The following is a 26,384-nucleotide window of genomic DNA, read 5'->3' as shown; positions in this document are numbered from 1 at the left end:
TAAAAAATAAAAAATACCCAACCCATCATTAAATGTTTCTTCTCCTTCAGTGTACACCCAATATGAATTTTCAAGATTTACTTGCTTTCCAGTTGTATTCTGTTTCCTGATGATCAGAATCATATACATATGTATATATAATTCCCCTTTGCTAAAACATAAATGTTTAACAGTTACATGTAACAGTAAATTAATGACCAATTCTTGTATGTACCTTCACCAGTGAACCTGACCAGCACTGGAATGATGGACTGTGATGCTGGACTCTATAGCTGTACCCACTCTAACAGTAATATATCATTTCCTCAAAGTAGTCAACTCTTGAGTCTGAGATAATGAGCTTGACAAATTAAGTAATTCTAAAGAATAAGGGCTTGATGTGTAGAAACCACAAGACACAGATCAGGTTATTTCAATATCCTACTACCAAATCTTCCTCATTCTCATGTTACAGTATCACTGAACGTGAATAAATGTAAACACATTCTATCACTGGATAACTTATTACGATCTCAATCTCAAAGAAAATACAAAATAGAGAATCTAACGTTATGCATTGGTTCTTTTTTTTTTTGGAATATCAGAAACATTCTAGGTTACCTGTATAAAAACAAAGTGTTAAGGAGTAACCTGTAAAGCCTCACAATACTTCATTCTGGCAAATTGGCCTGATACAGCACTAACATTGTGATCACCAAGAAAACTTGGTTGCTCTCAATAAACAAAGATACAGGTGACAAACCCATTTGGATGAAGCATGGCCAATTTCAAATGCTTGCAACTCAATTGCACCATCAGCAGTTTTTCTGTGATAAAACTGGACTGGAAAATCATTCTAAGACAATCATTCCTGATGATTTCTGAACACTGTTTTCAAATTATAATATCCGGAAGACTCTTTTTTTTTTTTAATGGAATAAACAGATCCAACCTTATGTTCGTGTAAGTTCAAAATGACGATACAAGACAACCACAAACACGATACACAATTCACACCCATAAGCAGGGTAAAACTGCAGTAATATGTAAGAAAACAAATGTTCATCTCTCCGAGACTTCTGTCTCTCACTGTTCTCCTCCTTCGACTTTTGAAGTCTTTCAAAAAGGCACTGGGCCAGGTCAAATGTTTTGTTGATTCACAAATAATTCCAAATCTGACTAAAATAATGGCAAACTGCTTGCCAAACAAATGTCCTGAATCACTGACCAGATTAATACAAGTTCAAATGAGGATCAAAATGTGTGAACTGGCTAATCAACACGAAGGCAAAAGTGCACACTGACATAGCTCAAGGTCCTCTTCTGTTTCATCACTGACACCCTTGATGCAGGGGCTCCAGATCCATCAATGCCAAGGTAATTAAATAACCTGACGGGTGAAAAACCTTTTAGCAGAGTTTCCAGGCATTATAACCGTCTAACTGAATACAGGGCATTTGGTTAAGGGTTATCGATGTTCCTTAAGAGCACCAACAAAAATCAAGCAAGTGCTGCCTGTAAGCCAGCAGGTTTTAACAGATGGAAATTTGCAGCGAGTCAATGTTATGTGTTTGTACATAAAAAGGAGACTGTAAATTGCCTGATAATGCCCAAATAGTCAAGATTTCTTCATGACAACAACATTTTGGGTCTGCATTATGCAAGTGGTCTTCTCCAAGGTTCAGCATGGTCCAAATAAATAGTGAAAAACAATAATACTCTCCATCTTGTATCTTCCTGACAATGGTCTGAACATCGAAAAACCATTCTGTTCACTTGATTTGTCTTCATTACTAAATTTCTTCCCTGTAATGGATGCTTCCCTTACACATTAGTTGTTCGATTGATGAATTTCACCCTTCCTCTCTTCCTTTTGACAGAGGTTATAGCAATTTTAGGTGTGTCACAAGAAGGGACACACAAACGTGGCTCTTCTGAGACTCGGCCACTCATTTCTTCATCAGGGCGGGAAAAGCTTACATCAAATATGACTCTGTACAGCATGTCCTTCCTATTTCCGGATTTTCCGTACTGCACGTTTGATTCTTCTACCTGGTTCTGGAGTGCTCCTGAAAAGAATGTGCAAACATCGTGAGAAAACAGGTACAGTAAGTTCAGTGTGGAAGTAGTCAGTTAATCAGACAGACAGACAGACTGACGGACCCACCCACACCCACACACAGATAGATAGATGTAGTTTCATATTTGCATATCATGAGAAACCTAGGCCCAGACAGTATTGTATTGGAAGATCCATACCCGATGGTGAAGCTAGGAGTGTTGCCGCCTGTAAAGCTCATGGTGTTGGTGGAATTGAAGGTTGGCGCAGGGGCTGCTGGTTGAGGCTGTTGGGTACCACTGAAGGAAAACCCTGATGATGTAGATCCCTGGGCTGGCGCACCGGCAGATGTCTCATTCTGTAACAGTGATTCATCCTGAACACACACATCTGATGAACTAGCTATAGCTTATACTGTGAGACAATCAGTAGGATTTGTTATGTTTTTGGTCATTTTTTTTCTGTTGTTTATTCCCACTCTTATCAATATTCCAGCAAAATTGCAGCTGTCAGTGAATAACTGAAACTGGGCCTGACAATCCCAAGATCAACAGCACAAGCATTGATCAACGCAATTGGGATATGATGATGTATCAAATATGTCAGATGGCACAATCATGTTAGTTGCTTCTTATGAGCAGCTTGGGTTGGTGAAAAATAAATTGAGGCCATATCTTCACAGGTGCTTCATTATGATAAAATACAATCTTGAACACTATTTCAGTACCCCAATGTATGTCATTCTACAGACCATGGCATTAAGCCCACAACAATAATGATACAGCAGCAAAGGGATATAACTCCGCTCAGCCAGGAATGCACATCTAGCACCCAACCCATATATCAATGTCTCATGTTCAAGCACCCATGTATACATACTGCTGAACCATGTATACTCACCCCTTTAGCAGTGAACTGGAACACTCCACCACTACCTCCTCCCCCAAAGTTGAAGCTGGGCTGAGTGCTGGAACCTGCAAGAGAGCCACAACGTCCTGAAGGAAATTTGGACTTCCTTCACTGTACCACATCTGAGGTGTGTGAAGGGTTCAGTTAACAATCAACATCAATTCAACATTTATTTATCATTCACAAACATTTACATATGATATTCAAAGTACCAGTTTGATTATACTGATATATCTGAAAAATAATTCCTGATTTGGAACTGTGATTACTTCTCTACTACATCTCTAAATCTAATGTGTTTGGCTCTATAACTGAAAATTCTTTTCTAAAACTACTTACTTTGGTTGTTTGTGCCTGCCATTTTGAATGAGAAACCTCCTGAGTTGGCATTCTGATCTGCAGCTCCAAATGCAGGCACTGGTGTGGCACTGTTGTTGGCTCCAAAAACTGAGTTGAACATACTCCCACCCTGGGCTCCGGTCTGCGGGGTGCTGTTGGCAGTGTTGCCAAATGCTGGCTGAGGAAGCGTATTGGTGGTGCCAAACGGTGCAGCAGTTGTTGCTGGGGCTGAGGAACCAAATGAGAACCCTGTCTGTGGTCCAGCGGAGTTGCCTCCAAACTGGAATACTGAGTTGGTTCCAGAGGATGCGGTTTGAGCGGAGAACTGGAAAGGTGTGTTTGTAGCAGGTGCTGGCTGGGCAGCTCCAAATGAGAATGATGGAGTTGAAGTTGTCGTACCTGTCCCTGCCGAAGTTGATGCTGTAATGATGCCAGACATACCGAATTAACTCCATACTGATGAAGATATACTGTGAAGATGTCTTACCACCTAGTTTCCAAGTATGCTTTTTTCACTTGTATTCTCAATCATCAAACATTATTGTCAAAATCTGCCAAGAGGTTCCCAACGAGCATCTATCTCAAGTATACACTCATTACAATGATTATTATCAATGAACACAGTGAGTTAACCCATTCAACAGTGTAGGTCGAAAACTCAGCCAGGACGTCGTCAGGACATCACCAGTCCCCAGACACCATAGGCTGAAAAATTGGCCAGGGAGTAGTTGCATCAAAATTAGACAAACCTGCGGAGGTTTCCAATTCTTTGAAGAGAATCGTCCTTGGGGTACATATATGAAATTTGTGCTGCTGGAAAATGTCACATGACAGTTGTTTCAATGTTTTAATAAAATATTGCACAACAAAATAAAGTCTTTTTGTTCATTATACGGCCCCTCACCAAGTGGAGTCACCACTCTGCAGCGCATGTACAGGCAAACAGGTAAGCATCCAAACCCGTATCATCATTCCTTCTGCTGCATCATGCAGTGTACAGAATTGCGGGGAGGTGGTGGTCCTACCCCAAGGATGATTCTCTAAAGATGGCCAACGCCAACGGTGGACAGCACCAAACGTTGCCTTCTCCCATTCTGGTACGGAAGAGGGAGAGGCGACCACCCACTGGGACATGAGGCAAGAGGGCATAAGTAGTCCCGTGTAGCACCGGAGGTGACTGAGACTGCCCCGCAGGAGCAGCCGGCGAGATTAGCTTGAGGGCAGGCCAGACCCCCAGCGTCTGCGAAAAGGCTGCGGAGAGCTTGACGAAGAGGTCCGCTCTTTCTTTTCCCCTTGCCCCTGGTGGTGTGACTCCTCTTCCTACTCATGCCCAACCGCCTAAGACAGCTGGCAGACTCCGACGTAGGCTGCATCCCAAAAGAATAGCTCGCTACAGGAGCGCAGGGGCGAGAAACCCGCGGTTGCTCCAGCAAGGCTTTAAAGTCTTTAAAAGACATTGCAGCCACTGCAGCCTCCCGAATGACCTGCTGTGCCCCCGGAAACAACAGTGCTCCCAGATGAACCGGAAGGGCCAAGGGCCAGCAAGGTCTGTTGTGTCGCTGCCAAGTAGTAAGACGTTGACAGCCACAGTTTGTGCATCCCCATGACTACGCATATCAAAATAGACGCCGCCGATCGCAATGAGTCTCGCGTCAGGTGCGAGGCTGAGGCGGAATCCTCTCGAAAAGAGGACCCACACTGAACCAGTACCATCTGAACCCCGGTCCCAGAATGCAGGAGGAACCTGAATGGAACCGAGTCCTCTGCTCTCATGGGGAGGGGTGGCGCAGAGACCGGAACCCCAGGAATCCTCAACAGACCCTGCACCAAGACCCAGAGGGACTGGGAGCGAACCCTCCCTCGCCGGGGTAGCCGAGGTGTCCAGACCCCGAGGCCAAAGGCAACGAATCAACAGACATCTCCAGGCTAGCGGAGCGAGCAGAGTCCGGCAATCCGCCTCCCAGACTATCCGTCCTCCGCCCAGGGTGAGGGAGGAACTCCTGCCGGAGACCTCTGACTGACTTATGGACGAGGGACTTCACAGAGTCCATGTGCTGCTGAAATAACGTAGGGACAGACTTAGGCTTCCTAGATTTAGACTTAGGGTCTTTAGTCGTGTCAAATGTCCATGTGCTGCTGAAATAACGTAGGGACAGACTTAGGCTTCCTAGATTTAGACTTAGGGTCTTTAGTTGTGTCAAATGTCCATGTGCTGCTGAAATAACGTAGGGACAGACTTAGGCTTCCTAGATTTAGACTTAGGGTCTTAAGTCGTATCATGCTTAACTCTCTTAGTCTTAGGCGGGGGACACTCCATTGGCTCCCCTCTCGCCTCCAGTAGCTCTTTATTAAAGAGGAAATCTGCTGCTCCCTGTTTACGGGCCCAGGGGGAGAAACCCAAACAGAGTTCTCAAACCATGGCCTGCCAGGGAGGGATATTTGTCCCCCAAGTAGCACACGCCATAAAAGCCTCAATATGCCAAGCATAAGCTGACGACGAATACAGCAGCACATTATTGACTAATAAGTACAAAACATTGAAAATATTACGTGAAACCCTGCGACAAGAACTAGTTGGTACTAGACGCAATATTCCAACACGCGGGGCGCCGGCTTCCCGCTATGAGAAAGCGGTGTGTGATCTTGTGTGATGTGTGATCTTGGAATGTCATTCAAGTGACATCCTGGATTTTATAGCTTCATAATTCATGCTTAAACACAATGTTTAATGCTAAAACATATGCACGAAACTTTCTTGTCACGGGGCATAACCTAGCATGATATGTCCTCAAAGTTCCAAAATATACATGTAGGTGTTCATTTTTTTGCGCAACAGATTCAGAATAGCATGATTTCACCCAAAACATTCATCTGAATCTACAGGTTTTCGTTTATGTGGACAGTATCCATTGCTTTTATCTGATTGGCTAACTTATATCACATGTCTGATTTTGACCAATCATGATCCTTATTGCAGACTGAGGCGAAAAAGCGTCATAACCACCCCCTACAACCCTGTATGTCCAGGCGCTAATATTGGTACATGGAACAACCCAGTAACCTAATGAAGAATCAGATTCCATGCATCCTTAAGTGACTGGTCAGGGATAGCAAAGCGAGAAACTCACCGCTGCTTGTGGAGCTGGCACCAAAGGTAAAGACGCCACTGGCAGTCGTTGCAGATGCTGACGCACCAAAGTTGAAGCCACCTGTTGAGGTAGAGTTTGTGGACTGCCCAAACGAGAAGGACTTTTTGGCTACAGGAGCTCCAGTCTCTGAAATATGGTTTCAATATATTTAGTAAATATATTTATTTAGATACATTACTGAGAAGGCTGATAGAGCTATAACTGCAGTTTTGAAAAACTTTAGCATGACTTAAAATGCAGCCATCTCAGTGTCTTGAATTATAAAACCAAGAACATAAAATGGACAATCTTGAAAAAGCCTGGAATTTGGGCACTTAGCCTTAAAAAGCTTGGAAAAAGGGTATGGGTTAGTCATGAACACGTTGCCTCATAGTATGAACTACCTTTCGGATACATTTCTTCCCCCCAGCAGACTCATGACAAGATAATGAAACTATACAGTAAAATAGGTGGGCAAAATGCATAAATGTATTCTGATGCTTATTATTTTCTATCATTCCAGGTTCAAGAGAATCACTCTCACCCTCATCCCGTCCTCGTTTCGGGGCTGCTGCTGCTGCTGCTGTTGATGTGTCTGTGTTGGCAGTGAAGTTGAATCCCCCACCCACTCCCAGAGGCTTGTTGTTGTCAGTGTTGCCGCCAGCGACTGGTTGACCGAATGTAAACAGGGAGCTGTTGGTGGTGGCAGCAGCTTGCTTGCTACCTTCTGAGGCAGCAGATGGAGATGTGCCGAACACAGACTTACTGTCGGTCTTGTCTTGGCCGAAGGAAAACCCACTGGATGCAATTCCTGCAAAGGAAACACACCATGGTAGAAGCATATCCCTGGAAGATAATCATCCACAGAACTTTCAGTGTGTACACACTACCATTGATGTACAGGGAATTAATAACGCTCAACAGCTGTCATGCAGTGTTTGAAGGGAAGTCTCGGGGCCTACCCATTTTCAATATACTTCAGATTCACCTAGAAATCTTGTTTCATGACATGACAACTTAATACCCTTAAACAACATCATAAATGTAAGACACTGTCATCAGTGGGGACATCTAAGGGAAAGTTTGGGTATGAACAGAGACCAGTTGAACCAGCTCTAAGCTGTGAATTTCTGTGGTTACCATATTTTCTGTGAGTGAATTTGAGAGAGGGACTAAACCGAAATACAGCACTAGACTGCACTAAGAAAGTGATCCATTTCTTTAAGACAGCAGCTAGCATTCAGAAAGTGCATGGAAAGTTTCAAACATGCTTAAAGTTCACATGAAATGTAAAACAGAACTTTGCAGATTCTGATACCTTTTGGTATGCTTACTGAAGCATATCATCAAAAATGCAATTTCAACCTATTTAATACAGAAACAAAAAAAAAAACCACGCTGGTAACACATGAGCAGTTAATATGTTTGCAGACCTTGAAACAATACGCCTGTCCGGAGTATGTGGTCGTGAGCAGTCTAATCTTGGTTGTGTACGCAAACAAGTAAATAATCTACTCGTTACATAAAAAAAAAAAAAAGTTGATTGTGATAAGCAGACTCTGTCACAAAGAAAACTCAAAGTCTGGTTTACTGACAGCCATATGTCTGCCTGCCTGTCGGCTAATAACAATGTGCAATGCACAACTTCAATCACTGACCACATGCAATTTGAAATTAACACCTATCAGGCTTACAAGCCATAAACAAAGAGCCAGCTAAACATATCGGCAAATGAACCAGTGGCCAATGAAAAGGCTTTCTTACACTTGTACACCTGAGTGCACATCCATGAGCTCTGACTGGGTCCGTATCATGGCCACACCACTTCAAGTTAGTAAACCTAAGTATTAAATATTGCACTCTTGATTTGCGATTGTACACTTATAATTTTGTTCAACTGTTTGACTCACCTTTAGATGTTGTGCTAGCTGTAGCCGTTGTTGCGGCTGCCGTTGCTCCAAACGAGAATCCCCCAGGCAGAGAAGCAACAGATGTGGCTCCACTCTGTCCAAAACTAAAACCTGTTCCACCGCTCAGGGAATTCACTGAACCAAATATATTATCATTCTTTTTCTCTGCAGTAGAGTCTGATTTTTGTCCAAAGGCTAATTTTCCATTGGATGAGTCTGATCCACTAGGTTCACTAGTAGCACTTGTTTTACTGGCCTCAGAAGCTGACACACCAAATCCAAACCCAGATGATTTAGATTCTGACACTTGGGTCTCCGTGCTGGATTTGAAAGAACTGTTCACAATGCCTTCCAATTCTTGCACTGGACTCTTATTGACAATTCCAAATTGAAAGCCACCTGATATACTAGAAGTTTTTTCAGAGCTAAGTACATTTGATACGTTATTTATATCACCTTTATTAGAACTTCCTCCATCTTTAGCTCCACTGTCACTAGATGGAGATTTCAAGTCACTTTCTTTAGTGGACCCAAAACTAAAGCCAGAACCAATTTTAAATCCACCTTCCAAACCAGCATTCTTTGAATCTGTTGATCCCATGCTGAAGCCTCCAATGGATGACGATGACTTGCCAAAGCCACCGAACCCTCCTCCACTAGAAGCTGTTCCACTGCCAAACAGAGAACCACTGATTTGGAATCCAGATGCACCAATTGCACTGCTGGTCTTCGTCTCCGGTGTTCCTAGAGCGAGAGGTTAAAATAGTAATTATGCTGAAGAGTTTCTTCTCAGCAGTTTATACCAGCTGACTTGGGCTTGACATGAGATGTAACACATCAACCACAGGCTCAAGCAATGGATACAGCAGAACAAGGTATTGACTAAGGTTTCTTGCCATGAAACCACTGGTATCATGATAAACCACCAAAACTAGTAAGAAATTATGCACAATCACTGATAACCAAGATATGTTGCTTGATATGTTCTGTTTGCTATGTTCATGCTACAAGATACAATGCTTCACAGAGCCAGCAGATAGCTGCCTTCCTGAACCAGGATCTATCAAAACAATACTAAACTCGCCATGTGTTCTGCAAAGATTACAGGTGCTTTGTAGGCAACTTGAAAAGTTCCTGCACTACTTGTAGCAGATCACTATCTTAAACAGAATGAGTATTATTTGAAAGTAAGAACCAATTACATTTTGTGAATCTCAGAACCTAAGTTACATTATGGCAGACCAGCAATCTGCAAAACTCACAACTTCATCATGACACTCTGAATATATATCAGAGACTGATATAGCATGCAAGCCAGGATTGAGCACTCAATTCCATTTGCTGCCTCCTACAATCAACATAGGTAGCTGAAGACCCATTCTGAACAACACAGGGACATCCAGTGTCAGCAGCTTATGTACTACACTCAATGGGCGGATAGAAGACAAACAGGTTTTGTGTTGTGGTCAGCAATAGTACAATATCTGGGCAAGCAAGAAAACATACAAACTCATGGATGACAAGTTCTTATTGCTTTTAGTGAGTGAGTTTAGTTTCACGCTACACTCATCAGTATTCCAGCTATTTGGTGGTGGTAGACGGTGGTGGTAGACAATCCAGTGATCAACAGCATGAGCATCGATGTGCACTATTGGGAACCAATGACATGTGTCAACCAAGTAAGTGAGTCTGACCACCCAATCCCATTAGTTGCCCCTTACGGCAAGCATAGTCAACTTTTACGGCAAGCATGGGTTGCTGAAGGCCTATTCTAACCTGAACCTTCATGGGTCTATTGCATTTAGCAAAGTTTCAATGAAGGTTCATATGTCACTGTTTACATCAAAACATTGCTAAACACAATAAACAAGAGCATGTTGTTTTCCTATTTACCTAACAACTTTCAGAATACCACAGACTTCAAGAATGCCAATCAAACATTTAAGATTAAGTCAGACTGAAAAACAACCAATGACTACCAGACGACAAATCAAAACCAATGCCATGACCTGAGCTGACAGGTAACTGGCGTGACTGAGCGCTGAAAGTGTCCCTCCATCGCTACATACTTTATGTGTATGAAAGGCAGTGTATTTTAAACCAACATATTAGGAACACTGCTTTTAAGTGATCAGCTTACAATACACAAACACAATGGTGGGGCTTGGACTCAGTTCATAAATTAAGTAATAGTCTTTCTTGCTTTATTTCAACTTCATTAAGTACATTCATCCTACTTTATATTTACCGGCTGTTGCAGCTCCAGGTTTGGGAGTACTGCAGGCCACACACTTGGTGTCCTCTGGCTTGTTCTGAATCATGCAAGTATCACAGTCCCAACTTCCAGCAGAGGGCTTGAACATGGATGCCAGACTTGGCTGACCAGAGCTGAGAGATCCGGTACCTATAGTTGAAAAATAAAGCATAGGTGCTACGAAAAAAGCTTGAACATTAAATGGTCCATGAAGAACAGCACAAAGAACATAACTTCCACAGTGTCTATACATATTTCACAAGCTGAACGGCTCATTTCAGGATAGAGCAAACATTACTTGAACTGACTTTGATTTTTCTTTCAGATACTGGTTGATGGAAATAAAGGAACAAAACTGTTTATATCATACTACCAGAGGTGTGCAACCCTGCACTCGCTGTGTCAAACTGTGCAGCTTCGTCAAGCAATATCAACAAATATATCATATGTACAGGCTGGACAGCAGACTTGAATGGATACTGACTGGGTCACTGGAGATGGATGATGTAATGACCAGTAATGTTACCTTACATATTGACGTCATTTATAATCATAATATTTACCTGTTGTAGCTCCAGATTTTGGAGTACTGCTGGCCACACACTTGGTGTCCTCTGGCTTGTTCTGAGCCATGGATGTGCCACAATCCCAACTTCCAGCAGAAGGTTTGAATATGGACGCTAGACTTGGCTGACTGGAACTCACAGATCCTGCTTCTGTAAGAAATGTAGGTAATATCAGGTATGTAAACATTTCCTAAATTCTGGTACATAGATCTTTTGCCATTAACAGATTGAATCTGATACTTAAATGGAGCATGGTTAGCAGACTTTTCTTCTGAAATTCACAGAAGTACTTCATTCCTTAAAAGGGCATATTTTACCAGTTCATGGAAATTTGGGAACTATTTAAGCCCATTAGCTCAACAAACCCAAAATTATGTTCCTACCTGGAGGTGGTTTCGGACCCGACCCTGGCTTGGAAGTTCCACAGGCAACACATTTTGTGGCCTCAGACTTATTCTGTACAAGACAGGTGTCACAATCCCATTCTCCCGGCTTTTTACAGAACTTGGCCATAGGGTTACTTGAAACTGAATTCTTGTCTTTTTCTGCAACACACAAACCATGAGTAATGGGAGACGTCAAGTGATCAACTGCAACATGTCCTGAATGCACTCAACACATACCATAACACAACAGATCCCAAATAGCCCAGTACATTGGCAAAGGTGTGGAATCTTTGAAAAATCTGTTACCAATGAAAGGGCACATGCAATACATTTTGTTGAAAATCCCAGGTGCCATTGAAGCATATCGCTGATGTGTATCGGTAAGAGAAGGCCTATGAAACATTTGTAAATGGTCTCTTAAAATGGATGTTTCCCTCAATTTTGCCAGAAAAATATACCGTAAACATGCAAAAACTAACTCTGAAGTATTGAGGATGTTTTCAAATACTATGAGCTTACCCTTGCCTAAGATGTCCATGACACTCCCCTCTTTCAGCTGCAGAGCAGGTTTAAACCCTGATGGTGAAGAATTAGTATCACTGGATGTTTTCCCCAGAACGTCCATAACACTTCCAGACTTCAACTGGCTTGCTACTCCAGTACTTGTGGAACCATCTTTCCCAAGAGCATCCACCACGCTCCCTTGTTTCAGGTCAGAAGAAGTCTTAAAAGCACTCCCGCCCAATACATCCATAACGCTCCCCTTTTTCAGAACTTCAGCAGGTTTAAAAGCCTGTCCACTGCTCACTGGAGGTTTCATGTTCATTCCAATACCTGCAACATTGCCATACATTCAGTTCTTGTACAACACACACACACATATATATATATTACTAACATTTACTGGGTCTTTAGAAGTGTAGTAATTCCAGCATCAGATTATGCGTTTGCAGTGAAATCATTCCTCTCATATGAGGTGTCAGAAGGTATCATCATGCACTGGAACAAGACAGCAGTAATTTCAAATACCATCTATATCACAAACAAGCACGGCCCCAACAACATTTTCACCATTTTAATGTGATCTGATCGAAGTACTGTCACAGATTTAAGTATTATATTCTATTATGCATCTGTCTGTGCAAGATGCAACACTAGCAGCAGAATATTCTGTAATGTGTAAGGCAAAACTGATCTACTTAACCATTTCAATATTTCTATAGGGTACCATGTCCAAATTCCAGATCTTACCTCCGTTTCCTAGCTTGCAGACAGGTGCAGTGACTGAGGAATTAAGCAATGGTTTAAAAGCTTGTTGACTACCACCAATGGCAGTGAATGTGGATGATTTTGGCAAGGACTCTTTGTCGGAGACTTTGAGGGGGGAACTGAACTTGAAACCCTGAGGAAAGGACAATGAAAAATAGTGCCATCATTGAGACCGACATAATCATGTATGATAAGTCCAAATGTCTTTTATTTCCTAAAGGAGTCTTAATATTCAGTACAACAAGTGTTTGCCACTAATATGGCAATGTCCTCCACTGCTGAAGAAGAATGAAATGTATACTACATCCTCACTACCTGGTCACATACAACATGCCTGAAATGACTGCATTATCAACAAATGTAGGCTGTCGACAAAACTGAAAACACTATTATCGCATTAAGATAAGTTTAAAAAGTGGTCAAAGTGTTATGGTAACCCTGAAAATAAGGTCAAGGTCACTCAGGTCACCTTTTGTCTGCATAATCCCCAAATGTCAACAAGTTTGAAAATATTGTGTACTACAGTTCAAGAGATATCGTGTTTATAAGATTCTGAAAAAAGGTCAAAGAGTTGTTGGGACCTTGAAAATAAGGTCAAGGCCACCCAACTCAACTAGCATCTGTGTAATCCCTCTATGGAGGCTGTAACCAAATTTGAAGACATTCGGTACAACAGTTCATAGAATATTGTAGTTGAACAAGAAAAGAGATGTACAAACGTACGGACGGTCACTGCTGAATACATAAAAATGAAGTCATTTATTGATATAATACTACATTCATGAAAGCATTATAAATAAATGTGTGGTGACACATGGAGAGCCATTATACTACATTATTTCCTGAGGATATTTTTTTAAATTAACGTCAGCATGCTCATTTGAGACTACTTGAGGGTGAGTAGGGTTCAACAGTGCTTAAGTCTTATCATGGTGAGAAGGCCTAAATTCATGCAGCTTTGGTGAAGCTCACGTACAAAATAAGGGTAAACTGGAATCCAAGATTACTAAAACCAGAGTTATCAGGAGATACAAATCCCTTGGTCACCACAAATTTGACTAAGTCAAATATCATTTTCAACATAAATCTGACTGCCAAAACTCTGGACCTAGCAAACAGCACCACTTAAAGATCTGTTTGACCTATCCGCTAAGTCTTCAGAAAGGATATTGAAAGGTTTTGAGTTTTGCTCCTGATTCCAACAATTCCCCGTGTGCCATACCTCTGCCCTTTCAGAAGTGGTTGATCCTGAAGGTCCACTCTTTTGTATTGGGGTTGAAAATGTAAACTTGAGGTTGGGAGCCTTGTCCTCCTCTGCAGGTTGTGATATATTCTTATCTTTCTTCGCCAAACTTGGTGTAGGCTTGAAGTTGAACGCAGGCATACTCATTACAGGTAGGGTGAAGTCTGTCTTGAGGGGTGGAGGCTCAATCTGCAACAAGCATATCCAACAATTACAACACGAGCGTGTTGGTTTTAGCAATATTCCAGAAATATTACAGCTACAAGACAATAGAAATGGGCATCACACATTATACCCATGTGGAAATCAAACCCAGCTTGAGTATTTTTGGGAATCCAAAACTAAATCCACTATCAATTTGGGGAATAATTGTGGTGAACGATTATTGATTATAATCAAAATATACACATTTTTAACACAACCACAATAGTAATTGTTTTTCCCTAGGTTTATCCTAATTAATGTTTTCTTATAAATTATACTGTCATGCAATGAAATGCATGCAAGAAAGACACAAGACTGTAATAATGCAATAGAAGTGGTTAATATTTTACAATGCACAGAGCTTTAAGCTGTTGAGCGCATGACTGTTCGGGAATAATTGTCAAATTTAAAGGTTAGTTTACATCATTCAAGTGTGGCATATATCAACTACAAAATGCTGATTAATAAAAAAAACATGTTTACAATCAATAATCATTCTCAATCCTTCTTTCGATTGATAGTGATGAGCGAATGCATTAACCATTAGTCTCCAATCAAAATATACTGCAATAACACACATACTAAAATTATGCCTGTGGTGTGTTGTGAGTTAGTGTGTTTTAACTGAAAGGCATAGTGCTTATGAATCTGACGTAATCCGGCAATTCTGTGATTTCGACCAGCTTTCATAAGTTTAGGTCACAGCTAGCTCCTGGTCCTATTGAACCAACACATCCAAGTTTTGACCTCAGTTTTATGATTTCAGTGTAACTGATGGGTACAGTGTTCATGAATCTACTTACAAAATCAGGGCCATTTCAAGTTTTGGACTAACAATTACATGTTTTGGTCACAACCAATTGCAACAATTCTGATCAGTAAATTTATTTATTTATTTCTATAGAAAGCATGCAATCATACAACCAAATCCCTGGGTCCCAATCCACGGAGTGTTCGTAATGTTACAAACTGTCGTAACTTTACAGTTTATAACAGAATAATGGATATTCTAGTTCTACAAACGTTTTGAGGATCGGGATCCTGGCTCATACCAGCATGCCGCTCAAAAGAAAATTCTAACAAGTAATTCATTTATCCAGTATCAGAATATTGTGCAATAAAATCACTCTCTCATACGAGGTGTCAGACAATATCATCATTTAACTGGATGAAATTACACACTGCACTTCATGTCTAGAAAAAGTGTTGGGAAAATAAAATCTTAACTTCAAACAAGAACTCATTCTTCCACCTCTGCGAAATACAGAAAATGTGACAGACTGGCCTGAGAAGGGAGGTAACTCATGTGTCCTTTCGTTCATACATCAAATGTCATGACACAGACAAATCAAGCTTACATGTACTGACAGGCAAGTCTTGTTTACTTGTTCCAAGTATATTAAATCACACAACATAAAGCTAAGAATATTCAAAGTCATGATGTACAAACCTCTTCTTCCTCATCATCTCCTGGTTTCCGTCTAGCGGCGAAACGATAGCTCTTCTCCCTCATCATCTTGCCCCCTTTGCCGCCTCCACCTCCCGGCCAGTCATCTATCACAACCGGCTCATCTTCATGACTGGAACAAAGGCAGCCATCCTTGAAACCAACATTCAGTAACATACTACTCCACTTGATATGCGTATCCTTATTATTACATCATCAATAAATTTCATCACAGATCAATAACATTCTCATTATTTGTCAAGTGTACATTCAAACAGAATGACATGATAACCCATGTTGAGTTAAGCAGTGTTGAGCAACTGGTCATTTCATCTAATGACTTTACAGTAGTATGATAATTATTAAGACAACTTGGCAACTAATGCAATACAGATGTCACATAACAACTACATCACAAAAACCTAATAATTATCAAGTGTGAGCTTGGCATCCTAATCTTTTTTAGCAAGTGAAAATCTGGGTTAGAATTGGTCTTCAGCACCCAATGCTTGTCGTAAACATGATCAGATGGTCAGACTTGCCGACTCAATTGACATGTGTCACTGTATCCCAGCTGCATGAATCAATGCTCATCATGTCAATTACTGTATTGTCTGATCCAGACTTAAATACTGCCGAGTACAGTGTTTAACAACAAAGTTTAAGAGAAAGTCAAAGAGACCAATCACTGACCTGCTGTCCTCATCTTCCTCACCACTGTCCTGGTTCTTTTTCTTTGGTTCTGGTATCCGAGACAATGTTGGCGTGGACGACAAGAGCTTCTGGCGATTCTTGGATATAGACGCGATGGAAGGAGTCTTCAGTTGACTGGTTGGGGGACCCTTGGGTACCTGACACAACAAATAAGACTGGTCCGAAAACATACTTAATCAGCTTGTAGCTTAGTTCAGGTTATAAGTGGAAGGACAGGAACTCAGGTAAAAAGTAAACATGTGTTAGCATCCAGGCAAGTGTCGAAGACTGACAACAAGAAAATCAGTAAAACCATGAGAAACCATGACACATATCCGTGTCAGTAGATGTAGCGTACTGGTACTACATACATGCATACAGGTCACAGAGAATTTAAATTTAGTAACTTTAGGCTCGGTTTTTTATGTTACACTGCTATCCTGAGTCTAAACAAACCCAAGCAGGTGCCATCACCTAACCTTTGAGCTACCTATGACCATACAATCTCCATACAACAGGAGATGGTCAAAAGGATTTAACCAACCAGGTAATGGATGACACTGAACTCTAAACAAATGAAAATCTGCATAAAACACAGATGTGTGATGATGTGTATATAGTGCTTTCTGATAGCTAAAATTTTCGCAAGCTGACATCCTGTCATATTGACAAAAAAATGTGACTGTTTACTCACTGTTTTGGTGTGCTCCATGTGCATCACTTGGGAGGGATCATGCGGAAAATAGCTTTTGAAACTGTTTGGTACTGACATTTTCGAGGTAAAAGTACAAAGGTATGTGCAAATGTCAACTTTCATGACTTAGTAAGCTCTGTTCGTATTGGTCAATTAAAAAGGTTAACTGACGCCATCTTCCACTAGGGATTGTTAGACTCAGTATAAGCAGCGCAACATTTAATGTTGTGCCTAAGTTTACTTTGACTCCGTGACATCTTCCATTAAGTGAACAGTTACTCTGCAGCAGATCAGTGACTAATGACAATGAATAACCCTGAAAAAAGGATGAAGGAAACCAATTATTCTTAATAAACCTTTTCAGCTGGTACAGTCTTAAAATGCAACAAGTAGCAGTCAACTAGTAAGCAGCCTGATATCTGAATGGACTTACATCTAGTGACCTCCTTGTTGCCCCAACACCAGTGAGTGGACGTGAAGATCGTCTTCTGTAACTACCAGGCTGAAACAAACAGGCACTTAATACAAGCAGGTTATAACATAACTGGCAGTTATGATCCTCTCAATTTTGTCATGAGTGAATAAGCATGGTTTTACAATGCCTTTCGATAAATTACATATACGCTTGATTGTGTTGTTTCAGCCACATGAGTCAGTCATGTTTGGTCAAAATATGGAAACGATGTATTTTCATTATACCTTGTACACTTTTAACATTTACACCCATGTCTATTACATCTTAGAGGATGACACAACATAGACAATTAACTTTAAGTTCATAGAGTTAACGCAACCAAATATGTCCACTGAGCTGCAGTAATACAATGACACTCACTGTAAATGACAACACAGAATCTGTCAGGAAAGATTCACTGGCAGGTATCTTTTTTGCATCCTGAAATGAGATAATTTTACATCATTAGTAAACCAGAAAAAGAACCCATATCCCTGTGCACTATTTTCATATGGAACCTCCTGAAATTATATGATACACCTGGAAACACATTTTCACAATAAAAAGACAGTTGCCATTTTTTCATGAGACCAAGGCATTATGACGTCATACAATCAGCATTCACAGATTAACGTGTTCTAAGGACCATTGATATCATAACAGTGTTGCAGACAGTCATAAATCTGAAAATAAACACGGGAAGAATATTCAACTCACTGAGAGAGGTGTTGACATTCGCTCAAGTGTTTCCAGGATTCGTCTGGCAGTAGAACTAGTCACTGCATTGAAGCTGTTGTTGAGAGGCTTTGGCTTCAGTTGTTTACGAATCGGCAGTGCAGTCTGAAATTTTGCACACATTATTTTGGCTTGTTTCGTGAGAATGTATCTCCTGCATGAACTTATGACTATGAAGTGAGTTAAAACCTTGTATCAGCATTGCTTAACATTGGAGTTGTGAATTTTTCTGTTTAACAAGACATTATTTTTGTTTGGTTTATGAGCAACTCACAAAAACATAACTTAAACTGACAAAAAGGAGAAGACTTTGCATCAAAAATGTTTTGGATGGCTAAAAAACAATCAGGTGAAATGTTTCCATCATCATCCGACGACAACAAAAACAACAAATGAACAAACAAACTTCACCATTCACAAAGTCATCAATATCTCCCGCACTGGCATAATACTCTTCATGAACATGTCTACTAATTATGAGTATACCACTGGACCAAGCTATGTGCCAAGTCTGGTGAAGAAATAGTCAACAATTTTGGAGTTCTGCTCCGGAAAAGTGAGTGAGTGAGTGAGTTTTACACTGCTTTTAGTGATATTCCAGTGATATCACGGTGGGGGGACACCAGAAAATGGGGCTCCACAAAAAAGCACTATCAGCAATTTCAGTCTAAGTCAAACTTGTTGCCATGGAAACGCCAAAAATGTTAAATTAAGATAATAAGCATTCCAAAACTACTAATAGGCATCAGTACACCAGTAGACCAAACTATGTACCATGCATGGTGAAGAAATAGCAAACAGGTTTAGAGTTCTACTCTGGAAAAGAGCATTAACACCAGTTTCAGTCGAAGTCAAACTTGTTGCCATGGTAACACAAAAAATATTTTTAGTCAGAAATCCAAACTACCAAAAGGCACCAGTACACCACCACACCCATCTATGTGTCAAGTCTGGTGAAACAATAGTGAATGATTTCGGAGTTCTACTCTGGAAAAGAGCACTACCACCAATTTCAGTCAAAGTCAAACTTGTTCCCATTGGCCCAAAAACATTTTCTTCAGATATCCAAAACTATCAAAAGGCAGAAGTACACCACTAGACCAAGCTATATGTCAAGTTTGGTGAAGATATAGTTAACGGTTTTAGAGTTCTACTCCGGAAAAGATAAATGTGCATGAACGCATGAATGGAGTGGGTGCATTTTGGAGTTGCACTGATCTACAAAACTGGAACTGATGATACGTGTCAATCAAGCTAGTAAACCTGATCACCCTATCCTGAAGATTTCACCATTGCAACATGGTACTGTTGACTATCCGGACGTTCACAGGTGCAAACAACAAGAGTGAGTGTAAACCTACTGTACCTGGTAAGGAGCTGTAGAGTTTAGTTTTCGGTAGGCTGATGCACCTCCATATGTTGTCTTGCCAGAATAGAAGGATGAATCCCCAAAACTTTCACCCAGTATAGACGACGACTGGTTCTATAAAATCAAATAAAAAAGTTATCAAAATTAATCAACACAAAGTTTATCCGTATTAAACAAATTATACAGACTGACTAAGGATCTCAAAGTTTAAACTGACATGTTCAGTAACACAGATACCCCAACATACCAGAACAGGGGACCCAAATAGTGAAGTGTTGAAGCCTGGTTTCTCCCTAACAGCTGGGGCTAGAGGACGCCCTTGGCGGGACGAAGAAGCCTCCGCAGTCCATGTCTTTGGTGGATTTACAAAGGTCTCAAACATCTTAGGGGCTGAAAGAGAACATATGATTGATGTGGAAATGTTCTTTTAAATCCAGAGGCCAAAGCAATTAACCAGCAATCAACCATCAACTTCTTTATTCCATGGAAACAATGGCACTTGAATGAAGAACTGTGAACCACAGAAGAAGTGTCATGTATTTGCATTCTCTCAACTCATGAACACCAATTAAATATTTTACCAAAGAAAGGACTAAGGCTGTTACGATTCATTTGCAGTTTTGGTGAATCAAACCGTAACACTTCATGAATTAATGAAGATTTACAATTCTTTTTGTAAGGGAGTGAGTATTTACCTTGAACCCTTGTGTCAAAGTGAAATATGAAGTGATGGAATATGTACTATCCTTGAAGTAGGACATGTGATGTTAGTTTGGCAAGGCTGCACATCGTACTGTTGACTGTAACTATTACAGAGATCACTGGTTACTGCTGTGACAAATTTGTACTGTCAACATGGGTGTTTCATATTGTGAATCAATCGTAAACTACAATATTCCTCTTACATATCATATTCGCCACACATTGCTTCAACTGCAACCCTAGAAAGGACAACCTTGCATACTGCCAACCTAAGCACTGGGTACTGCCAACGTAAGCATCAGGTTCTGCCAACCTTAGCAATGGGTACTGCCAATGTAAGCATTGGGCACTGTCAAGTGAAGCACAGCATACTGCCAACCTGGACACTCGGCACAGCCAACATTAGCACTGGGTACTGCCAACCTAACTTTAGCAATGTATACTGACAACCTTACTACTGAGTGCAGACAAACTAAGTATTGGGTACAAATAGCCTAAGCAACAGGAACCAACACCCTTAGCATTTACTACTGATAACCTCTGCTGTAGAAGACGTGATACGCTAGATGTGTAGCATCTCAACTGCATAGATCGGTGCTGCTGAGCACATGAATGTCTAGTTCAGAGTCGAATATTTACAGACCACTGCAATACAGCTGGAATATTACTGAGTACAGAGTAACCAATCCATCAAGCATTGTTAGTAAATGTCCAACACTCCCCTGTCAGGCAACATACCAATAGGCTGAGACCTCTGTGCCGGTACATCTTTCTGTGCAGCTTGACCACCTTTCTGCGGCTGAAATACTTCAGCTGTTTGAAAGTCAGTTTTCAGCATGTCTAGAGCTGAATCATTCAGCTGCAGGATCTCCCTCTGATAGGCCTGCTTGTCCGGGTGAGGAATCATGGACGAACACCCGCTTGTGGATCGAGACACATCACTTCGTTCTGACATGGTGTCATCTGGATGGATAAAAGCAATTTTCGACAAAACCATGTACCATAATCACTTAGGAGCTAGTTTTCATAATACTGCAGTGAAAGAGAAGAACAACTACATTTTTCTCATAGAGTTAATCAGTGATGGGTGTAAACACTTCTTCAATCTGCACAATAGCCTAACAGAGCCAAAGGATGGAATCAAAATGTGATGCAAATTGCGGATAAACTATCACGCAATCAAAAGAATCATTGGCTGAATGCTGCACTGTGGGATACTTTGCCTTATAAGGATGTTTTCATACAGAATACCTATCGCGGGAAAGTGAAGATATCCGCATGTGGAATGTCTATTTTCAGAATGTTTTTGTCCAGCAACAGGGCGGAAACAATCAGCTTTCTAGCGATGTATAACATGAATGGGTTTGTGTACGCTAGAGGGGCGTGGTTACAGGTGAAAGATCAGTGTTTTCAGAGTTTGATTACACACATATTTAACTATTTCCACAGATATGATGATGTTTTTAGGGGTTTATATCAAATTTAAAGACATTATATCAAAAACAGCATGTTGTATCGCGAAGTACATGTGTTAAATAAATGAAAAAAATCAAAATCTCGATTTTAATAGATTGAAGCAAAAATGACAATTTAAGGTGCCGTGTCTGGCCTTAAGAAAGTATATTCATGCTTTCATGCGACTATCTTATCACTAGGTTTTGTCCAGACTAAAATTCAAAACAATGTGATAAATACCATTTGGGATTCTTGATTTTTGCTGGGTAAACTTTGAGAAAGGCAGATGTGATGAGCTGAAAGATGGCTGAGGCGGCGCCAGGGATGTTGATGGGACGGCAGGGTCCAGTTGAGTAGCAGCTGTGCCAGTTGCAGACCGTGGTGCAGGCACTGCATTTCGCTTGTCACTTTCCTGCTGCTGCTGCTGCTTGCGAGGAAGTTTCCTTACATTGTTCAGCTGTGATGGGGACTGAGCGGGGCTCTGTGAAAAGAGAAACACCAGGGTCAGGGATCTTGCATTTTCAGTAATATGTGAAGTTTTCAGCAACAGTTACATTCTACTGAATGGCAAAAGTGGTAGTCCACAAGGCCATGTTTACAGTCCTTAAAAACTTGTCGAGTATTTGTGCGCATTATTATCTCTGGGCCATGAGCCGTGGCAAATATCTAGGCCTACACATAAAAAATACACAACAAAATTCCTAAAATGTGCATAATTTCTTAATTCAATCAAAACTATATAGAACAGTAACAACAAAATCAAGTCAGGAATGCAACTATTTTCCCCAATTTGCTCTCTCATGGCACTCAGTTTGTAATGTTCGATAAATTCTTGCTGAATATTTACATTTACATCACATTTACAAAAAAATAGAGAGTTCATGGAATAACTAGGTAACTGGTAAATAGTGGCTCCTTTCCATAATCATATCTACAAGTGCACCCTAAGCTTGTAAACCAGGTGCTTGGAATGGCTGTGTACTTACTGAATTAATAAACATGACTCCGTAGCAACAATATGCTTTGATCTATTTTTAACATCAGTTTAAACATTGCTGTATGTTGTTTCTGCATTCAAAACATAAAATACTACACCCAACCTAGATACATATTGCAATATAATAATAATACACTTAACCTCCAACCTAGGACAGCCATCCTAAATAAATACTATGGCTCACAAAACGCACAGCAGTAGCGATTCACAAATATATTAACAATGTTTACAGCAAATGATCTTTTGAGAAGAAAACATGTACAGTCAGACCCTGGATAACTGGACCCCAAATATCCGGAAAGCTTGCCTTCCGGTCAATTCTACTAGAAAAAATCCAATCACTTGCACTATAAAAGTGACGGTCTATAACAAATATTTGGTTTCCGTTTCTGGATCGTAAATTTTACAAACTAACATGCGAATATCAACATAAAATTGACTCAATTGTATTAACAAAGTTTCATCTAACACTGACTGTGTGAAGTTAAGTGCGAGTGCCTAAGTGTTCTGACATGACATAAGGTGTGACACTGATAATCCAGATTAATGACCAATCAGCAGTGTATTGATGGTAATAGGTAGAGCTGACACTGAGAGAACTTTCACTGGCCAATCAAAATGATCATGCTGTTTTGGAACTGATTTTTACCAAGAAGTGTGAGCTTGCTACCGTTTAAAGAATGAAGCCTGGATGACAGATATCCAGATATATGGATATTCAGTTATCCAGATGATTTACACAAAAACAAAGGTGTCTGGATATCTGGAGTCTCACTGTATCACAAAGGTTAAAGGCTGTTACAGAATATGTGCCAATATCAATGAGAACAGGTAATGCGGTGTCAGTTGTTTTTTTCTGTAAAATATCTTGTCAAGTACTGAGTTCACATACACTGCATTGTAAATATATTTGCATGTCTTGATGTACTGATCACAGGGAATGTGGGTAGTGATGTTTTGCTCATTCTGTGAATGAATTTGAATTTGATACATGTAGCTTTGATCAGTTTTTCAGTTATAGCACATGTCATTTTTATGTAAGGAGCAACCCCTCAGAAATTCATACATTAAGTGCTTAATACTTTGTGGAAATCAATGAGAATATGAAGGTGATAAATTCAGAAGCATAACTGGGATTACAAATCAACTATCAAGGATTTCTGGCTAGGCCTTGACAACTCTGCACAGTGAACTGCAGCACTTCTGACAAAATGGCCTCCTGCACACCTGTGTACAAGAGCTGCTGGGATGTACAACATGTGAGATTTTACTTTTTTTCATTCATCGAAGTGCAGCCTCTCAGCTTGAACATTTACAATCAGGAAAATAACATGACCTTATCTCATGATAACTCAATTTTAACACACTAGCACTACTCTGCAATGTTGCTTTATATACAACAGCTTATTTCCTCAAAATGGATCATGCATATAAGCATGATGAATCAAGCGCTCAATGATTACCCAGAGTGAGAGAGTGAGTGAGTTTAGTTCTATGCCACTTTCTTCAATATTCCTGCTATATGATAACTGAGTCTGGACAATAAAAACATCCAGTAATCAACAGCATGAGCACTGATCTATGCAACTAGGAACCAATGACAAGGTCAACCCAGTCAGTGAGCCTGACCACTTGATCCTGTTAGACGTCTTTTATGACAAGCATGGGTTACTGAAAATCAATTCTAGCCTGCATCGTCAGGGGTGATTATCCCAAGAAAATGTCTCCGTTTCACACAAGGTCATGGCTACTCATAGTATAGACAGAACTTAATTGAGGAATGGAAGTCCATCCTCTTGCTAATTTACAAATCTCAGTTACTGTATTATCATGTAACTCAACACATATTTCTGTATTTTACTTGGTGGCCCACCCAAACAATGTTAATGATCTTTGAAATCCTTGTTTTGTCTTTGAGCTTAGACACTTTTCAATAATTACATGACTGTGTTGACATTCCATGCACTTAACATGTTTGATCAGGCACTGGTTTCTCCCTCAAAAAGAAGACTGTTTTATATACCATGAACACATCTTCCTCCTCTTCTATCAGAGCATCCTTCCTGTCTTTGGGAGGAGTCTTCTTAGACACAGTCGATACAAAATCCGTCAACCATGATGGAGCAAGTAAATCTTTTACAGTATCCGTCACCTTACCCAAGAGTGACTGAAATGTAAAACAACAAATGCAACAAGCCAGGAAATCACATCACCTAAGTAAATTAGCTACAGTAAATTACTTGGGATAATCATTGCTACTTATAAAAGTTATTCAGGGGTGGAAATAACCCACTGCCTGACATCCCAATCTAGTGGGGTTTTTTCTTGTCGGGCAAGCTAATTTCTACATCACGCTGTACCTGTGTCCAGTTGACTTTCCATGGCTAATTATGTTGTTTATTTAAATAATCAACAAGAAAATTGGCTGGTATAGTGGAAAAAATATCAGGGCAAGTCATTTTACAAGTGCCACTGTATCGGGTACATTGGCATTTCAAGAATTATTTCCATCCCTGGTTATTCCTTTCCTTTCACAAACTTATGGACGAGAATAATGTGCATTTATTCAAATATGTGAATAGAGCACATACATGTTCAATTTATAAAACACAAACTATGCAACAAGCAATACTACACAAACGAAAGAAATATTATTACACAACCACCACAAAGCCTTAAGAAACATTTAGAAGGTAAGAGTTCTATCCATACCCCCATCCCCATCAAGAACCAAAATTACATGACATGCATATCTCACCCTAAAAGTACATTCAATAAACTGGAACAGGTATGAAACTATCAATCACTGAATTTGTTTCAGTATTGGATAATTTGGAATATTACACCTGGGAAGGACTGCCTCTCCCTTCCCCTCTCGCTAGAAAAAAAACTATCTTACAAAAGGAGGGTACGGGTGGATCCTCATGGTCGCACATTGTGTAGAGGCCAGTATGCCGTGATTTCAGAAAATAAAAGTGAGCCAATATTTATAATTTATTTATTCCGAAACATGTTATTCAAATTACTTGTTTTCAAATTACATATACGTTGTGGGCCTGCATATCAACAGCTGTTGGCGGAGTGCGAATTTCAGAAGTGTTAACAACAAATTTTTATCAAGATCAAAATGTGGTTAAAAACAATATTCTCTTAAGAACAACTTTCACTTGGTTATTACACAACCACGTCGCCGAGCCTGAATCACTACTCTTCTGCGTAAAAGTACATGTTTATTTAGAGATCAAATCCTTCAACATCAGGATCAACATAAATAATAAGCATGTTATTATGTAGTCAAACTCATACTTGACGCTTACGGACATCGTACTGAACATACAATATCTGTGATCACGTAAGACAAAACTCACGTGTACCAGCGAAAGCCCTACCTTTCGTCTTTCGTATGGCTTTGAAGTCGAGTGGCTGCGTTTAGGTTTAATCTTGCCACCCCCTTCAGTCGCCATGGCCGGGTTGTCTTAAACAATTACTACTTATTGTTAAAATATTTCTGTGTAATTACGGATAAGACACAAAATTTTCAGAGACAGTGTCTCGCCGTATTTTCTCGCCAAAGATGGCGGCAACATTGATT

The 26,384-nt window shown here is 40.3% G+C and overlaps 1 protein-coding gene across 1 annotated transcript; it reads right to left on the bottom strand.

Moving 5' to 3' along the window:
* Positions 1 to 563: 563 nt before the first annotated feature.
* LOC137290349 (nuclear pore complex protein Nup153-like) lies at positions 564 to 26,384 on the bottom strand. Its single transcript, XM_067821203.1, has 24 exons — positions 26,182 to 26,384; positions 24,816 to 24,959; positions 22,036 to 22,276; positions 21,079 to 21,303; positions 19,886 to 20,028; positions 19,636 to 19,752; positions 18,252 to 18,374; positions 17,916 to 17,975; positions 17,514 to 17,582; positions 16,387 to 16,544; positions 15,697 to 15,826; positions 14,022 to 14,231; positions 12,782 to 12,932; positions 12,050 to 12,364; positions 11,528 to 11,689; positions 11,142 to 11,294; positions 10,573 to 10,728; positions 8,325 to 9,068; positions 6,959 to 7,225; positions 6,415 to 6,561; positions 3,287 to 3,706; positions 2,939 to 3,012; positions 2,239 to 2,396; positions 564 to 2,048 (listed from the first exon to the last, which is right to left on the bottom strand). The coding sequence occupies exons 1-24, from the start codon at positions 26,254 to 26,256 to the stop codon at positions 1,991 to 1,993; spliced, it is 4,500 nt and encodes a 1,499-aa protein (XP_067677304.1). The 5' UTR covers positions 26,257 to 26,384; the 3' UTR covers positions 564 to 1,990.

The sequence above is a fragment of the Haliotis asinina genome, chromosome 7 (assembly GCF_037392515.1).
Source record: "Haliotis asinina isolate JCU_RB_2024 chromosome 7, JCU_Hal_asi_v2, whole genome shotgun sequence".
Classification (NCBI taxonomy): Eukaryota; Metazoa; Mollusca; class Gastropoda; order Lepetellida; family Haliotidae; genus Haliotis; species Haliotis asinina.
The sequence above is the reverse complement of the archived record's forward strand: the minus strand, read 5'-3'. Positions and strand labels throughout refer to the sequence as shown.